At 41.3% G+C, this 15,962-nt stretch overlaps 1 protein-coding gene across 4 annotated transcripts in view; it reads left to right on the forward strand.

Moving 5' to 3' along the window:
- Window positions 1-15,912, forward strand: part of PLA2G12B (phospholipase A2 group XIIB) — a 28,923-nt gene extending 13,011 nt beyond the window's left edge. The window contains exons 2-4 of one of the 4 annotated variants that reach the window (XM_053585419.1): window positions 6,589-6,677; window positions 10,200-10,365; window positions 14,516-15,912. In XM_053585419.1, the coding sequence (XP_053441394.1) occupies window positions 6,589-6,677; window positions 10,200-10,365; window positions 14,516-14,634 (374 nt within the window). In that variant the 3' untranslated portion in view covers window positions 14,635-15,912. Of the gene's footprint in view, window positions 1-6,588; window positions 6,678-10,199; window positions 10,366-14,512 lie in introns of all 4 variants that reach the window. The other 3 variants (XM_053585418.1, XM_053585420.1, XM_053585421.1) reach the window with 3 other exon arrangements.
- Window positions 15,913-15,962: the final 50 nt, after the last annotated feature.

Here is a 15,962-nt window from a genome sequence, read left to right on the forward strand (position 1 = left end):
TATTGCAACAAAAAATGTCTGGGCATTGTGGTGGGCACCTGTAGTCCCAGCTACTTGGGAGGCTGAGGCAAGAGAATGGCTTAAGCCCAAGAGCTGGAGGTTGCTGTGAGCTGTGACACCATAGAACTCTACCAAGGGGGACAGTGTGAAACTATCTCCAAAAAAAAAAAAGAAAAGAAAATTTTTTTCACCAGTATCTATAAAGTAGTGTGTAGAATACCTGTAAAAGAACAATCTAATGGGGAAAAAGTCATCATAATCTTTTTTTTTTTTTTTTGAGATAGAGTTTCTAGTTGTTGCCCTTGGTAGAGTGCTGTAGCATCACAGCTCACAGCAACCTCCAACTCTTGGGCTTAAGTGATTCTCTTGCCTCAGCCTCACAAATAGCTGGAACTACAGGCGCCCACCACAACACCTGGCTGTTTTTTTGTTGCAGTTGTCATTGCTGTTTAGCTGGCCCAGGCCGAGGTTCAAACCTGCCACCCTCAGAGCATGTGGCCGGTACAGTAACTACTGTGCTATAGGCGCCGCCCATAATCTTACCTTCAAAGGGACATTTAATTGTCTGGCAAAGTGTGGTTATATTTGTATGTGTAATTTGATTCCTAATATTATTTAATCCACTCTACCCATTCCCTTATCCCCAGTGCTACACGCGCACGCGCACACACACATACGTGCAAGGTAGAATGAAATAAAGAGAAATCATCTAGTGGCAGAAACCAGCAGCCGAAGTGGAGAGTTGCTACTTCAGTGACTCTCGGGGTTTTCAGTCTGGAATATCTGTAGATGTCCAGAATTGAGGATGGTGTTTCAAGGTACAAAGACAGGGAAAGTAACTGTCACCTATAAGAATTGGGAAGCTGGAGCTGAAACAGCCTCAGAAAACTTAGAGCAGCGGTGCTCAACCTGTGGGTTGTGATCCCTTTGTAACAATGAAAATACATTGTGGCATTACGAAGGTTGAGAACCACTGACTTAGAGCCTGAAGAGCTGCCTTGTGTGTTTAAAAGGGATTAGAAAAATGCCACATGATATCCCAAGGTGGTAGCAAGGACTCTTTCCAACTACCTGGGGCTAATGGTGGAATAAAGAACATCTACCAAAAATCACCACCCAAGCATATATGACACATAGGTGAGGGATTTGAATTTATACAGTTAGCCTGGTGCGAGTGTCCTAAGCTGAGCACTAAACACAAATACTAGTCTGTCAAGTCTCGTGAGACTCCAAGAGCCACGGCAAAAGCCACTGAGAAACTACTTTGTACTTATGTGACCCAGGGCACAGGAACTCCCCCAGAAAACAAGCCCTCTGAAGATGAGCTCTGAGTAAGAAATTATACACCATGTGAGCAACTAACCCATTCTGAGGGGAAGTCAGTAGACATTGCAAAATGAGAGACTTAGCACCCCAAGGACTGGAGGTAATGAAATAATATAACAAGAATATCTGAAATATTAAAGACATAAAAGAAGGAATATAAAACAGAATATTTAAAAACCTAGAATTCAATGAAGAAGGAACACACAAATTTAAAAGATTCAAATAGAATTCAAAGAAGTAAAAATTATAGCTATTGAAAGAAAACACTCAGTGGATGGATTAAATAAATATAATCTAGAGAGAATTGGTAAAATGGAAAATAGATCTGAGGAAGCTTGCCAGATAGAATTCAGTACAGAGTGAAGAAAAGATGAAAAATGTGAAAGAGAAGTTAAGATACGTGAAGAGAAGGATTAAAAAAAAGATTTTAGGAGGTATCCTTAGGTCAGTGGTTAGGGAATTACCGTGTGACCCAGCAATTCCACGCAGGGGTCCTCAAACTGCGGGCCTGCGGGCCACATGAAGCGGTGTGATTGTATTTGTTTCCGTTTTGTTTTTTTACTTCAAAATAAGATATGTGCAGTGTGCATAGGAATTTGTTCGTAGTTGTTTTTTTTAACTGTAGTCCGGCCCTCCAATGGTCTGAGGGATAGTGAACTGGCCCCCTGTTTAAAAAGTTTGAGGACCCCTGAAGGAACTGCAAATAGATATTCAAACAAATGCTTGTACACATTGGTTCCCAGCTTCGCTATGTACAATAGCCAGAATGTGGAAACGGTCAAATGCCTACCAATGGCTGGATGAATAGACAAACTGTGGTATATCCATAGGATAGGATACTATTCTGCCAGACTGATACATTCTACTACATAGACAAACCCTGAAAACATTATGCTAAGTGAAAGAAGGCGAGCACAACGTGTTATGTATTGTATGATTCCATTTATTTGAAATACCCAGATAGGTAAATCCATAGAGACGGGAAGCAGAGTAGTGGTTGGGGGAAGGAAAGTCGGGAGTGTTATTTATGGACTGAATTTCTTGTCTGTGTCTTCCTCAAATTCGTGTGTTGAAACCCTCACCCCCTCCAGGAGATTGTCATTCCGAGGTGAGGGCTTTGAGAGCTAATTAGGTTTAGATAAGGTCTTGAAGATGGGAGCCCATGATCAGGTAGTGATCTCTCTCTCTCTCTTTTTTTTAAATAAGAGAAAGAGACTAGAGCTATATCTCCCTTTGCCTGGTGAGGACACAACACAAAGACATCTGCAAACCAGGAAGAGGGCTCTGGATAGACACTGTCTCTGAGAGCACACTGAACTTGGAATTGCCAGCCTTTAGAACTATGACGAATACGTTTTTGTTGTATGAGCCACACAGTCTATGATATTTTTGTGACAGCAGCTCAAACTGACGGAGACAGGAAATGACTACTTCATGGGCACAAGGTCACTTTAGGGGTGATGAAATGTTTTGGAGCTAGCTAAAGTGATGGTTGTATAATGTGAAGGTGCTGAATTGTATACTTTCAGCTGGTTGATTTTAAATGAATTTCACCTTAATAGAAAAGAAAATAGATACACCATCAAGAAAGTGAAAAGACAACCGATAGGATGGGAGAAAAAAAATATTTGCAAATCTGACAAGACACTTCTTTCCAGAAGATGAGGCTGGCACGTGAGTTTGCAAACTCGTCCTAGAAAAAGTGCTACATACCTCATTGCTGAATATCACCATGGCCACCTTTGAAGAGCTCCCCTTGGGAATCTACGCACTGAGGCCAGTGCCTAGTCCACTTTTCTTTTTTTTTTTTTTTTTGTGGTTTTTGGCCAGGGCTGGGTTTGAACCCGCCACCTCCGGCATATGGGACTGGCGCCCTACTCCTTGAGCCACAGGCACCGTCCTCCTAGTCCACTTTTCAAAGCACTTCTTCTAGGATGAATTCATGAACTTAATTTTCGGACCTTGTACAATGACAGGTCTGATGGCCATTTCAGAAAAAGTGTTCCAAAATTGCTTTGAAGGGTGGACTAGGTCCTGACCTTGGTGTTCACGAACTTAATTGTCTGACCTCGTACATAAAGACTGGTTACAACTCGAGACAGTAAAAAGAGAAATAACTCAATCATAGTGTGAGTAGAGGATTTGAATAGACATTTTTCCAAAGAAGATACGATGAGTGCCAATAAACACACCAGATATGGATTTCTTTTTGAGATGACAAAAATGTCCTAAAGTTAGATTGTGGTGACGGTTTCACACTCTGTGAATAGAACCATTGAATTGTACACGTTAAATGATAATGTGAATTAGAGCTCAATAAAGCTATCGCAGAAAAAAAATGTAAAGAAAAAGGATACCCAAATCATAGTGCCAAGTGCAATAGCTGCATAGTATTGAATAGCAAGTTACCCTGAAATGTAGCAGCTTAAAATAGCAAACATTGTATCACACACTCCGGGAGTCCTGGAGCAGCTTTGCACAGAGCTCCTGGTAAGCTTGAGGTCAGGCTGCCGGCTGATGCTGCCATCTCTGAAGAGATGTCTGGGGCTGGAGGATCTGTCAAATCCACATGGCTACTGGCGGGAGCTTTAGTTTTTTCCCACATGGGCTTTCTGTGGGGATGTTCATGACCTAGCTTCCCCCCGAGAGGATGATGACAGGCAGCACCCCAGATGTGTATCTCAGGCTTTTACAGTCTCGTGTTAGGAGCAGCACACCTGCCCTTCTGCAGCATTCTGTTGTCACACAGATCAATCCTAGGGCAAAAGAGGAGGGTCTGAACACCAGGAGGTGGGGAGCCCTTGGGGAGCTTGGTCCACAATCTTATACCACGTGTTGTATCACAGCAACAAATGCCCAAATGTTCTGCTTATCCTATACCCAGAAACTGCTTATGGTCCCCTAATGTCAATTCTTCCTTCTTTTCTACAGTAATAAGCCCTCCTCCTAATTTTTAGCTGCAACTTGTGGCTGACTACTTCTTTTCCTAGCCCACCTTTGCAACTGTTGCCATTTAATTAAGGTCTGGCCAAAAGGAAGTAAACAGAGTGTGCTTACTGAAGAGAGGGGTGTGGCTCTCTCAGTTTCCTGCTGGTAAGATAAGTTGATCTTGGGCCACCAGAGCCAGGGCCACAGGCTGGGGCTGGTGAGTCTGAAAGCTGGAACCAGCCTGGATGCCAGAAAAGTGCAGATTTGTCGTGCCAGCCTTGTGATCCTTGCTTCTGGACTTTTATGAGATATTCTCTGATATCTTGTTTAAGGCTCTGAATAATATAGGACTATAGGAGGTATACTATATGGGGAAACTGAAACAGGAAGTTGGGAAACACACAGGAAGACCTCAGTAAACAGAGAGCCATACTGCGCCCATGTTTGGGAAGACTGAATAGTCTAAGAAAGGCAGTTTTCTCCAACTTATACAGTCAATGAATTTTCAATCAATTTTTTTTTAATTGTTGGGGATTCATTGAGGGCACAGAGAACCAGGTTACACTGATTGCATTTGTTAGGAAAGGTCCCTCTTATAATTGCGTCCTGCCTCCAAGAGGTGTGTCACACACTGCGACCCCCACCCCTCCCTCCTTTCCTCTCTCTGCGCCCCCCTTTCTACCCCCCCACCATGTACTAGGTCATCAATTGCCCTCATATCAATCAAAATCATGACAATATTTCTTGTAGTGTTTACTAAGTTGACTCAAATTCATATGCAATAGTAAAGATCCAAGAATAATCAAGATGATTTTCAGAAATAATAAGAAAGGGGGCTTTAGCACAGAAACTTAATATCTAAATATTAAAACAGAAAGACGGAGGTAAAAAGGCTTCAACTTTACCTGAACCCGAACTGTGACATTAATGAAATAGAAAAATTATTTATAGCAAATTTGGCAAATGTTAACATTTATTATGTTTGCACAGTGGTGACAAAAGATTCTCTGATTTTCTTCAATTTTGAAATATTTCATAGTACAAAATAATTAAAAATAAGTACCTGATGGAAGAAGATTAAAGGAAAGAAAGAAAAGAAAAATTGCCTGTGCCTCACCCTGAGGCTTAATCATTCCCAGAGCATTTCCTCGGATTTATGTTAGGTTTTGCATCTCCTAAAAAGAGGCAGAGATGTGGCGAAGGCACATGAGCTTTGGGGACAAACAGGAAATCTCGATTTATATATAGTTTCCCCGCTAACTGTGTGTATGGTGGGCAAGTCACAAAACCTCTTAGCTCCATTTTCCTTTTCTGGATAGTGGGATAAAATAGTGGGTAGAGGACTGTGCTGAGGTCACCTCAGGTCAAGGTTATCTTCACCCGTGGTGAATGCCATTGATACAACTGACAAAGCTGCTCTCTACACGTTTTCAAGATCATAAAAACCAAGAAATTAAAAGCTTCTCCGATCGTTTCTGCTTAGTTCTATGACACGAGTGCCTAAAATATGGCATCAGAGTGTTTTATTCGCTCTTCGGTCAATAATGCTTTGTCTACGGAATCTTGAATTTCTTTTTTTGCTATAACTCCTGCAGAATGGAATCTTGTTAAACTTCCTTCAAGTTAATCCAAAACACATTTGGGTGCTGTAACACTTCCAGTTCCTTAAGCGTATAAGCGGACAGTGCTCTGCTTGTTCTCTGTGGAGTGTGTGGTCTTATGGTAGGCAGAGGAACAAGGAACCTTCAGTTTCAGTCTGGTTTTGCCATGGCCTTTAGCTTCAAAGTCCTGCACTTAAGAAGTGTTAGAACTGTTAGTAAATAAATGCTGATGGAATGCTTTGATATTAGGAGAAAATTGTCAAGCTTATCTGAAGGTTATTACTCTGTTATGACATCATCATAGCCTCATTTGGATGTGAGGAGCAGTGAATTTTTTTTTTTTTTGAGGCAGAATCTTGCTCTGTCACTCAGGCTAGAGCACCATGGCCTCAGCCTAGCTCACGGCAACCTCAAACACCAGGGATCAAGCAATCCTCCTGCCCCAGCCTCTGAGGAGCTGAGACAAAAGATGCCTGCCACAATGCCCAGCTAGTTGTTCTACTTTTGGTAGAGATGGGGTTTCGCTTTGCTCAGGTGGGTCTTGAATTTGACCTCAAGTGACCCTCCCACCTGGGCCTCCCAGTGTGTTCTCAGAGTGTCACCAAGCCTGGCCAACAAACAGTGACTTATAAAGGAAAAATGGAATATGCTTTAAAAAACCTTTTTCATTTGATGAATGATCCGAAATGCTTGATTTCTAAATGTTTCTTCCTGCTTCTCTTTCTCCTGCTAGGCAAGGCACCAATGCCCAGACCCGGCTACAAGCCTCAGGAGCCCAATGGCTGCAGCTCCTATTTCCTGGGTCTCAAGGTACCAGAAAGTGTATGTACCACCACCATTACCTTTGGGTTGATCGGTCTTAGAGTAATCTGAGAGTTATCACTGATAGAAGTGATAATTTATGGAATCTAGTTGAACAATATAATTAGGTATTTTAAATTGGATATGGGGGAAGGGAGAGAATTTTCAAAGAAGATATCTGAGTTCCTTTTCTCAGAGGCAGCTGTCCCTCAGTCAAGCCCTTGGTAGTAGACCAGAATTTTGAAATTAACACTGAAAATATCATCTGAGATTAGGATTTTAAAACATAACTTAATTTGAAATAGATCTGACAAGCTTGGCTGATCTAAGTTAATGAGTCATTCCAGTGATGTGCTGGAGCCGGCTGGGACTGGCCAGTAGAAGCTGATTGTCAAATGGTCATGACTTTGGCAAGTGGCTGACTTCACACCGACAGCACCAAGCCAGCTCTGTTGGGAGTAAGGACGTCAGAGGAATCTGCAGACACACACACCCCCAGCAGCCTGCTGTTGGCACACCACTGACCCTTTCTCAAACTGTTGGCCTCCCTGAAAAACAAATATTGAGTTAATTTCTTTTAAGTCTTCTTGGAAGCCTTTTTACCTTCTTCACTTTAGAAAAGAGATTTCATTTAAAATGTATTATAGATGGAGGGATTTTATATCTAAGCTATGAGTTTGAATTGTGTCTTCATCAGGCTAAACTTCACTTTTCTGCGGATGCAAAGATTTTACTTTACATTTACAGTATGTTTCTAAGCAGCATGGTGTTTATGCTTTTAATCTAAAAATACCGTTCACTCACGTGGCATTTTTGTGCAAGTTGTAAAAAGATTCCCCTTTCCTCAAGACAAATTTCTTCCATCTGTCAGAAATGTATCTGAATCTACTAATTTTGTTAGGAAAAGAAACTTGACTGTGACTACTGGCTATTTTTAACAAGTATGTGAATCTATAATGTCTTGGGGGGAAGGTGGCACATAAGGTCTTAGATGTGGTGCTCTGTGCATAGCCCAAAATCCCCAGCTGTGTGCCCAGCCTTGTCCACAGCATCAGTTGTACATGGACACAGAAGAAAGACAGGCCTTTCCAGTATCTATCTATATTAGAGAGACCATGTATTTTCAGGTAACATATTTTACCCCATATCAATTTAGTAGCTATGGAAATGATATGCACTCTATTACTTAGGATCACAATTGTTTAAAAATTTCCATTTAAGTTGAATTGAAGGACAGCTCAGCTAATTTTCCGTTGCCTCTGTTATGATGGATTTTTAGTCTCAGGGGTACGATATAGGCAAAATAGTTTACTTTAGACATTTATGGCAATTTACCCAGAATTGCAGAGCCCAGGCCTTTGCCTATATTATTTCTTGATGTAACAATTTTTTTTTTTTTAGCTTAAAAGGGCATTTTAAAATGTTACTGTTAAGGCGGGGACTGTGGCTCACACCTGTAATCCTAGCCCTTGGGGCTGAGATGGGTGGATTGCCCGAGCTCACGAGTTCGAGGTCAGCCTGAGCAAGAGTGAGACCCCCATCTCTAAAAAATAGCCGAGTTTTGTGGCAGGCACCTATAATCCCAGCTACTCCGGAGCCTGAGGCAAAAGGATTGCTTGAACCCAAGAGTTTGAGGTTGTTCTGAGCTATGATGCCATGGCACTCTACCCAGGGTGACCAAGTGAGACTGTCTCAAAAAAAAAAAAAAGCTAATGTTTATATTTTGTTTTAGGTGGCCATAGAATAAAAGTTTAAGTAATAGAATACTTAAGGACACTCACATGGAAAGGATCTATAATCTCTGGTTAATCAATCCCTATCCATACCCTGAAACCAGATTTTCACAGTTTCCATCCAAGTCCAAGTTTATAGAATGAGCAAAGCTGCAATAGATTCTAAGATGTCCACCTACATCCTGTTCCCATCTATTTCACATACCACCGAACTATTACTCTTCTTTAATCACATGGTTTTATCATGTGCCTTCCTTGCTCAACGTTCAACTAGTTACTTTGGAAGTCTCCCTAATTAAAAAGTTATACATATATGCACATATATATCTGTGTACATACTTATATCCCCAAGACCCTAAAACTAAGTTGACTTGTTCACATATGATTTGCTCATTATTTCCTTTTTCTATCCACTATATCCTAAGTCTACCCTCATCTCTACTAATCCTCTCTCAATTTTCTTTCAAAATCTTCTCACAACAAAACAAAGCAAACAAACAAACAAAAAAAACAAAAGTCTATTTGACACTGTACCCGTGGCATTCTATGAACTTACTCCGTTTGAGACACATTTGCAGTTGCATATAGAATGCTTTGTAAGCGGCTTGGCGCCTGTGGCTCAGGCGGCTAAGGCACCAGCCACATACACCTGAGCTGGTGGGTTCAAATCCAGCCTGGGCCTACCAAACAACAATGACGGCTGCAACCAAAAATAGCCAGGCATCGTGCCAGGCGCCTGTAGTCCCAGCTACCTGGGAGGCGGAGGCAGGAGAATCGCTTGAGCCCAGGAGTTGGAGGTTGCTGTGAGCTGTGATGCCACAGCACTCTACCCAGGGCAACAGCCTGAGGCTCTGTCCCAAAAAAAAGAATGCTTTGTAAGCATGTATGTGCAAATATATTTGTGTGTGTGTATGTGTGAGAGAGAAAGAGAGATGTGGTTTGGCAGTTGTCCCCTGTGGTGAAGAACTGTGTGTTCTATACCCCACCCTACTCCCTGACTTAGCCACATGCGCATATCCTGAAAATAGAGCTATATGGGGTGCCTGTGATCTCTTGATGAACTGAGGCCGATTTTTTTATACTTCTTAGTCTTGTAATCCTTTGCTCAAATAAAATTTCATGGAAATGTTAACAAGTTTTAATAGAAATTGGAACCCTGTAGTTCTGCCCTCTTGACTACCCTTCTGGTCTCTTTTTCATCACTGTAGCCTGGAAATGTGAAAACTACTAAAATCTAAAAAAAAAAATAAAAAAATTAGAGATGGGCCAGAGTTACTTATTAAACTGATAATTAAAGAATAATTAAAACTTAGCATCCTGGCTCAGCGCCTGGAGCTCAGCGGCTTGGGCACCAGCCACATACGCCAGGGCTGGTGGGTTCGAGCCCTGCCCAGGGCCTCCCAAACAACAATGACAACTTTAACAAAAAAATAGCTGGGTGTTGTGTCAGGCACCTGTAGTCCCAGCTACTTGGGAGGCTGAGGCAAGAGAATTGCTCAAGCCCAAGAATTTGAGGTTGCTGTGAGCTGTGACACCATGGCACTCTGCCGAGGGTGACATAGTGAGACTCTGTCTCAAAATAAATAAATAAATAAATAAAAATAAAAAACAATAAAATAAAACTTAGCATCCTGTGACGCTCCATCTGATGTATTTTGCTGAGTCATGGGTGTTTCTGAATTGATTTAGAATAAGCAACAGGGATTTGAGATCTGACTAGTTAATAACTAGGTGGGTGAGGTTGCCTAAAGTCCTTCACCTACACGTGGCATTTTCTTCCCTTCATTTTCCTTCCTTCACTATTCCCCAGATGGACTTGGGCATCCCAGCAATGACCAAGTGCTGCAACCAGCTGGATGTCTGTTATGATATTTGTGGTGCCAATAAGTATCGCTGTGATGCAAAATTCCGCTGGTGTCTCCACTCAATCTGCTCTGACCTTAAGCGGAGTCTGGGCTTCGTCTCCAACGTGGAAGGTAGGTACCTTAAGGGCATGTACTTGGGGGCAGGGAGTTTTGTTCCTGCAGCCAGAGCCCCTTGAGCTCTGAGGAGCTCACTGCGTCTTCTTTTAGAATGCAAGAAATGGTGTAGGAAGCATCTGGGCACTTTTTCACTAAAGTTCTTGCTGTCCTGCCCAGGAGCTGCTGGCATCACTCCTGATGGAAAGGACCACACCAAAGCATTCCCAGAGAAATAAAAGTCTAACCTTTAAGACTTGGGAAAGAGTTGCCCAACTGGCTGGGGTCATCCATTCCGTGGTTAAATAATTTTCCGTATCAGGAGTTATTCTGTATAGGACCACTTGGTTCAGCTTAAGCGTTTTTCTTTCTTATTTTCAGTCAGAGTAAGAATGCAAAATACTACTTCTTTTTTTTGTGTGTGTGTGCAAAGGTCTCTACATACTTGAGAATAATTATTTTAAACAACAGCTTTGCTACCCAGTTTCTCGCACTGACTCTTTAATCTCAGATTCCTAATTGACCTTAGGAAAAGTTCTTAGTCTCTCAGTTTCTGAAGTCAGAACATTATATCCAGGCGTTAATAAGCATTTTATATTTTTGGATGGTAAAAGTTAAAATTCACGTTTATAAAAAGCTGGCTCAAGGCCACAGAGATTATCAGCCATGGAAAGAATCTTAGATCTTGTTCACAGATCGATGTCTGGAGCGTAGTCCTGCAGGGAAGGTGTGAGGGCTTGCCGGCGTGAATAATTCACTTGGCCCTGTGCGAGGGAGTATCATTCTATTGTTTGTACAAAGGGTAAAAACGTGGCTGCTGCTAAGCTCCGGTCAGGTCCGGTTACTTCCTTAGAGAATGTCCTATTGATTTTTTTTCTCTTAAATATTTTTTTTATATCCAACTTGGCCTTGGCTATTGCAAATTAACCCCGTCTCTGTGCCCCATCTGATATTTTCCCCATTGAGACCAGATTTATTTTTATGGAAATTTTATATGAATCTGATCATCTTCACCCCATTTTAAGTCATTCAGTAGGTTCTTCCTCCTTAAGGATGAAATCTAAAATGCTTAGTATAACATCCATGGCCCTTTCTGATTCAGCCCTAGCCTGGCTCTCTAGTGTCATTTTGGTAATTCCCGATTTCTCTCCAGATTCCTCCTGTTCCAGGCTTCTTGGTTTGATGCCCTATACCTTTCCGCCCCTGCGTTCCCTCTGCTTCGAACACCCTGATCATTTACTTTGGTTGTTGAAACAAGCTTGTTAAGCCGTAATTCATGCACAATTCACCCTTTTAAATCCTTTCTAAATATGTTCAACTCCACAATCAACTTCAGCACATTTTCATCTCCCCCCAAAGGGAACTCCATAGCCGCTAGCAGTCCCTCCCCAAACCTCCCCCTGCCACCTCAAGGAACCTGCCAATCTATGTTCTGTTTCTATAGATTTGCCTATTCCAGACATTTCATACAAATGGAATCACACAGTACCTGGTCTTCTGTGACTGACTTCTTTCACTTAGTGAGGTTTATCCATGTGGTAGAATGTATCAGTATTTCACTACTTTTTATTGTTGAATAATATTCTATTATTATATGCTATAAAAATATTATATATATATATATTTTGAGATAAGAGGCTCATTCTTTCTCTCTAGGTAGAGTGCCATGGTGCCCTAGCTCACAGCAACCTCAAACTCTTGGGTTTGACCAATCCTCTTGCCTTAGCTCCCAAGTAGCTGGGACTACAGGCACCTGCCACAATGCCTGGCTAGTTTTTCTATTTGTAGTAGAGACAAGGTCTTGCTCTTGCTCAGGCTGGTCTCCAACACTGGAGCTCAACAATCCGTCTTAGTCTCCCAGAGTGCTAGGATTACAGGCATGAGCCACCACACCTGGCTTAAAATACTTTCTTTATTCATCATTTGATGGATAATTGGGTTGTCTCTACCTTTTGGCTATTGTGGATAATGTTGCTATGAACATATATGCACAAACTTTTATGTGACATGTTTTCATTTCTTTTGAATGTGTAGGAGAGGATTTACTAGGTTAAGTGGTAATTCTATGTTTAACTTTTGGAAGAAATGCCAAACTGTTTTCCAAAGTGGTTTTACCATTTTATATTCTCACCAACAATTTTTAAAGGCTCCAATTTCTCCACATCCTCACCAACATTTGTTATTATCTGTCTCTTTGATTAGAGACCTACATGTGAAGTGGTATCTCATTGTGGTTTTGATTTGCATTTCCCTGACAGCTAATGATGTTGAGCATAGTTTTATTGAGAGAAATGTCCATTCAGATCTTTTGTCCCTTTTTTGATTTATCTTTTTATTATTGAGTATGTGAGTCCTTTATGATTAACAAATATTTTCTCCCATTTTCTGGTTGATTTTTTTTCACTTTCTTGATGGCACTGTTTGAAGCATAGAAGTGTTAAATTTTGATTAAGTCCAATTTATCTGATTTTTCTTTTAATTTTCTTTTTATTTTATTGTATTTTATTTTTTGAGATAAAGTCTCTGTATATTACCCTTAGTAGAGGCCCATGGCGTCACAGCTCACAGCAACCTCAGACTCTTGGGCTTAAGCGATTCTCTTGCCTCAGCCTCCCAAGTAGCTGGGACTACAGGTGCCTGCCACAATGCCCGGCTATTTTTCTGTTGTTGTTGCTGCAGTTGTCATTGTTGTTTAGCAGGCCCTGGGCTGGGTTCGAACCTGCCAGCCTTGGTGTGTGTGGCTGGCACCCCAACCCCTGAGCTATGGAGCCTGATTTTTTCCTTTTGTCACTCACATTTTTGCTGTCATATGTAATAAGACTTTGACTAATCCAGAATCACAAAGATTTATTCATGTTTTCTTCTAAGAGTTTGTTTTAGCTCTTACATTTAGGTCTAGGATACATTTTTGAGTTGATGTTGAAAGAAAATATTACCATGAGAATGTAACCACTTCTCACTCTCTACCTTAGGAATGTGACCTTTTGTAACTGTTCCAGGAGATAGCCCCAGGAGCTGCAGCAAATATTTGACTGTTAGTCTTGTCTTAAGACAGTTGAATAGTGAACTAGAGTTCTTCTTATCTAGTTAGAGTCCCAGGTGTGTGTATTCTCTTTTACTTTATTAGACCCCCTGGCATGTCTGCTATTCCCGCCTACTTTGTAGTTTTTGCCTTTATAAGCTTGTAAAAAACTGCTGTGCGGGGCTTGACTTCTCGGCTCCTAAAAGAGTTGTGAGTCAAGTCCCAGTATACTGGAATAAAAATCCTCTTGCGTTTTTGCATCAAGCGACGTCTCTTGCGGTTGATTGGGGTGGTCAGAGCTCTGGGCTGAGTGGGGGTTTCTGCCCCAAGTCTTTCAATGTTTGTGTAAGAAAGGGGTCCCACTTCATTCTTTTCTATGTGGATATCAGTTACTCCATCACCATTTGTTGAAAAGACTATTCTTTCCCACCTTACATCATCTTTGCACCCTTGTCAAAAATCAATTGACCATAAATGTAAGGATTTATTTCTAGATTCTCAGTTCTCTTGATCTATGGCAGGATCACACTGTCTTTATTACTGTTGTTTTGGGGTAAATTTTGTCTTCTTTGTCAAAAGAAGATATTCTGGACCCTGTACATTTCCATAAGAATTTTAGGATCAGCTTGTCAATTTCTACAGGAAATTGCACCTGGAATTCTGATAGGGTTTTTGTTGACTCTGTACCAGGGGTCCTCAAACTGTGGCCTGCAGGCCACATGAGGCAGTGTGATTGTATTTGTTCCCGTTTTGTTTTTTTACTTCAAAATAAGATATGTGCAGTGTGCATAGGAATTTGTTCATAGTTGTTTTTTTTTTTTTAAACTATAGTCCAGCCCTCCAACAGTCCGAGGGACAGTGAACTGGCCCCTGTTTAAAAAGTTTGAGGATGCCTGCAAACCGATAGAGTTTATGGCCACCTCAACAAAATTGTGTTTCTTGAATGGTTTTCTATTTATTTAGGTCCTTAATTGGATGGGAGCTTTTCTGAAAAAGCTTCTCTGAAATGTATGTTCTTTTAATTCTATATTTGGGTTGCTGTCTGTACTTTCCTCCGGTATCATATCATCCTTGGAAATACACTGCTTCTTCAAAATCACTCAGTGCTGATCTTTATTTTTATTTCTCTTCATATTTTTCAAGTAGCCTGTGATTCTCTGGCTGACACTGTGTTCAATACTGTATGGACCTTGGGCTGCCGACCCTTCATGAATAGTCAGCGAGCAGCTTGCATCTGTGCAGAGGAGGAGAAAGAAGAATTATGAGGAAAAGGTGACAGCCCAGCCATCAGCTCAGAGATGGCAGTGTGACAGGTGTCTCATCCTTTCTTCCAGAAGTTGGGATCCCACAAAGCAGGAGAAAGGAAACATTGTTCTACCACTGAAAAGTGAGTCCTATCCTTTGAGGAAAATTGAAAAAAAGGCATGGAGTGATTTGAAGGCTATCTTCACTTTAACACTGATCTCCCCAACCAAGACACATTTACCTGGAAATTCATCTTAGCTTAAAGACTAAAATACAAGCAAATTCTGTAATTCCTGGAACTGATAATTATATTCACAAGTGAAATTTGGAGGAATCCAGCCATTTAAGAGGCATTGACTTTCCTGTGGCTTGTGTTTCAGTTGCTGGTAAGCATCTCACATTTAATAAAGTGTACTTTTTAGAAAATTTGAAACCAGGTGAATGAATTCCATGATTGCCCTATGCTTCCATTATCACTCAGAAGAGACCAGAGCCCAGCCTGGTTAAGGTCCTCTAATGACAACAATTACTCCCACTGAAGAGAGAAAAACAGGTGGACAAGGTCAGAGGCCAATGGAGGCAAAGGTCAGATGGAGGTAGTTCTCTGAGATTTCATTTTTTCCTCCAATGTCCAACCCTATTAGTATTCCCTGTTACTAAGTCGTGTTAGAGTCATGCTAAGATTTGAAACACACGAGAATCGCCTAAGCCCAGGAGTTGGAGGTTGCTGTGAGCTGTGATGCTACAGCACTCTACCAAGGGCGACAGAGTGAGCCTTTGTCTCTAGAAAAAAAAAAAAAAAAAGAGTTGAAACACACTTAGTGAGGGTTACCAGTGGGGAAAGTGGATTGCAGGGAGACAGTCATTCCTTAACTTGCTGCTCTCAGCCCTGACTATAGATTAGAATCACTTGAGGGCCTTTCAAAACAAACCAATAAAGAATTTTGGGAAGGTGGGGTGATGCTACAACTGGCATTTTGTAAATTCATTTCAGGTGATTCTGATGCATAGTGAGGCCTGAGAGCCACTGATCCTGATTGGGAATTGGCCAACTACGTCTTGTGGGGCCAAACCCAGCCCAGAGCCTATTTTTGTACAGTTTTACTGGGACGCAGCCCCGCTCACAGTTGTTTACATATCATCTCTGGTTCCTCTAAAACGGCAGAGCTGAGTAGTTGTGACAAAGACCGTATGGCCCAGAGAGCCTACAATATTTACCACTTGGTCTTTTACAGAAAAATTTGCTGACCTCTGATCTAAATAATTTTCTCCTTTCCCTTTCTTTTGTTAATTTTACTGATTTGATTAAGAATTGTTAACTGTAGCAACTTTTAAAAAGAAAAAGAAG

This window comes from Nycticebus coucang, chromosome 3 (genome assembly GCF_027406575.1).
Source record: "Nycticebus coucang isolate mNycCou1 chromosome 3, mNycCou1.pri, whole genome shotgun sequence".
In the NCBI taxonomy this organism is placed as follows: domain Eukaryota; kingdom Metazoa; phylum Chordata; class Mammalia; order Primates; family Lorisidae; genus Nycticebus; species Nycticebus coucang.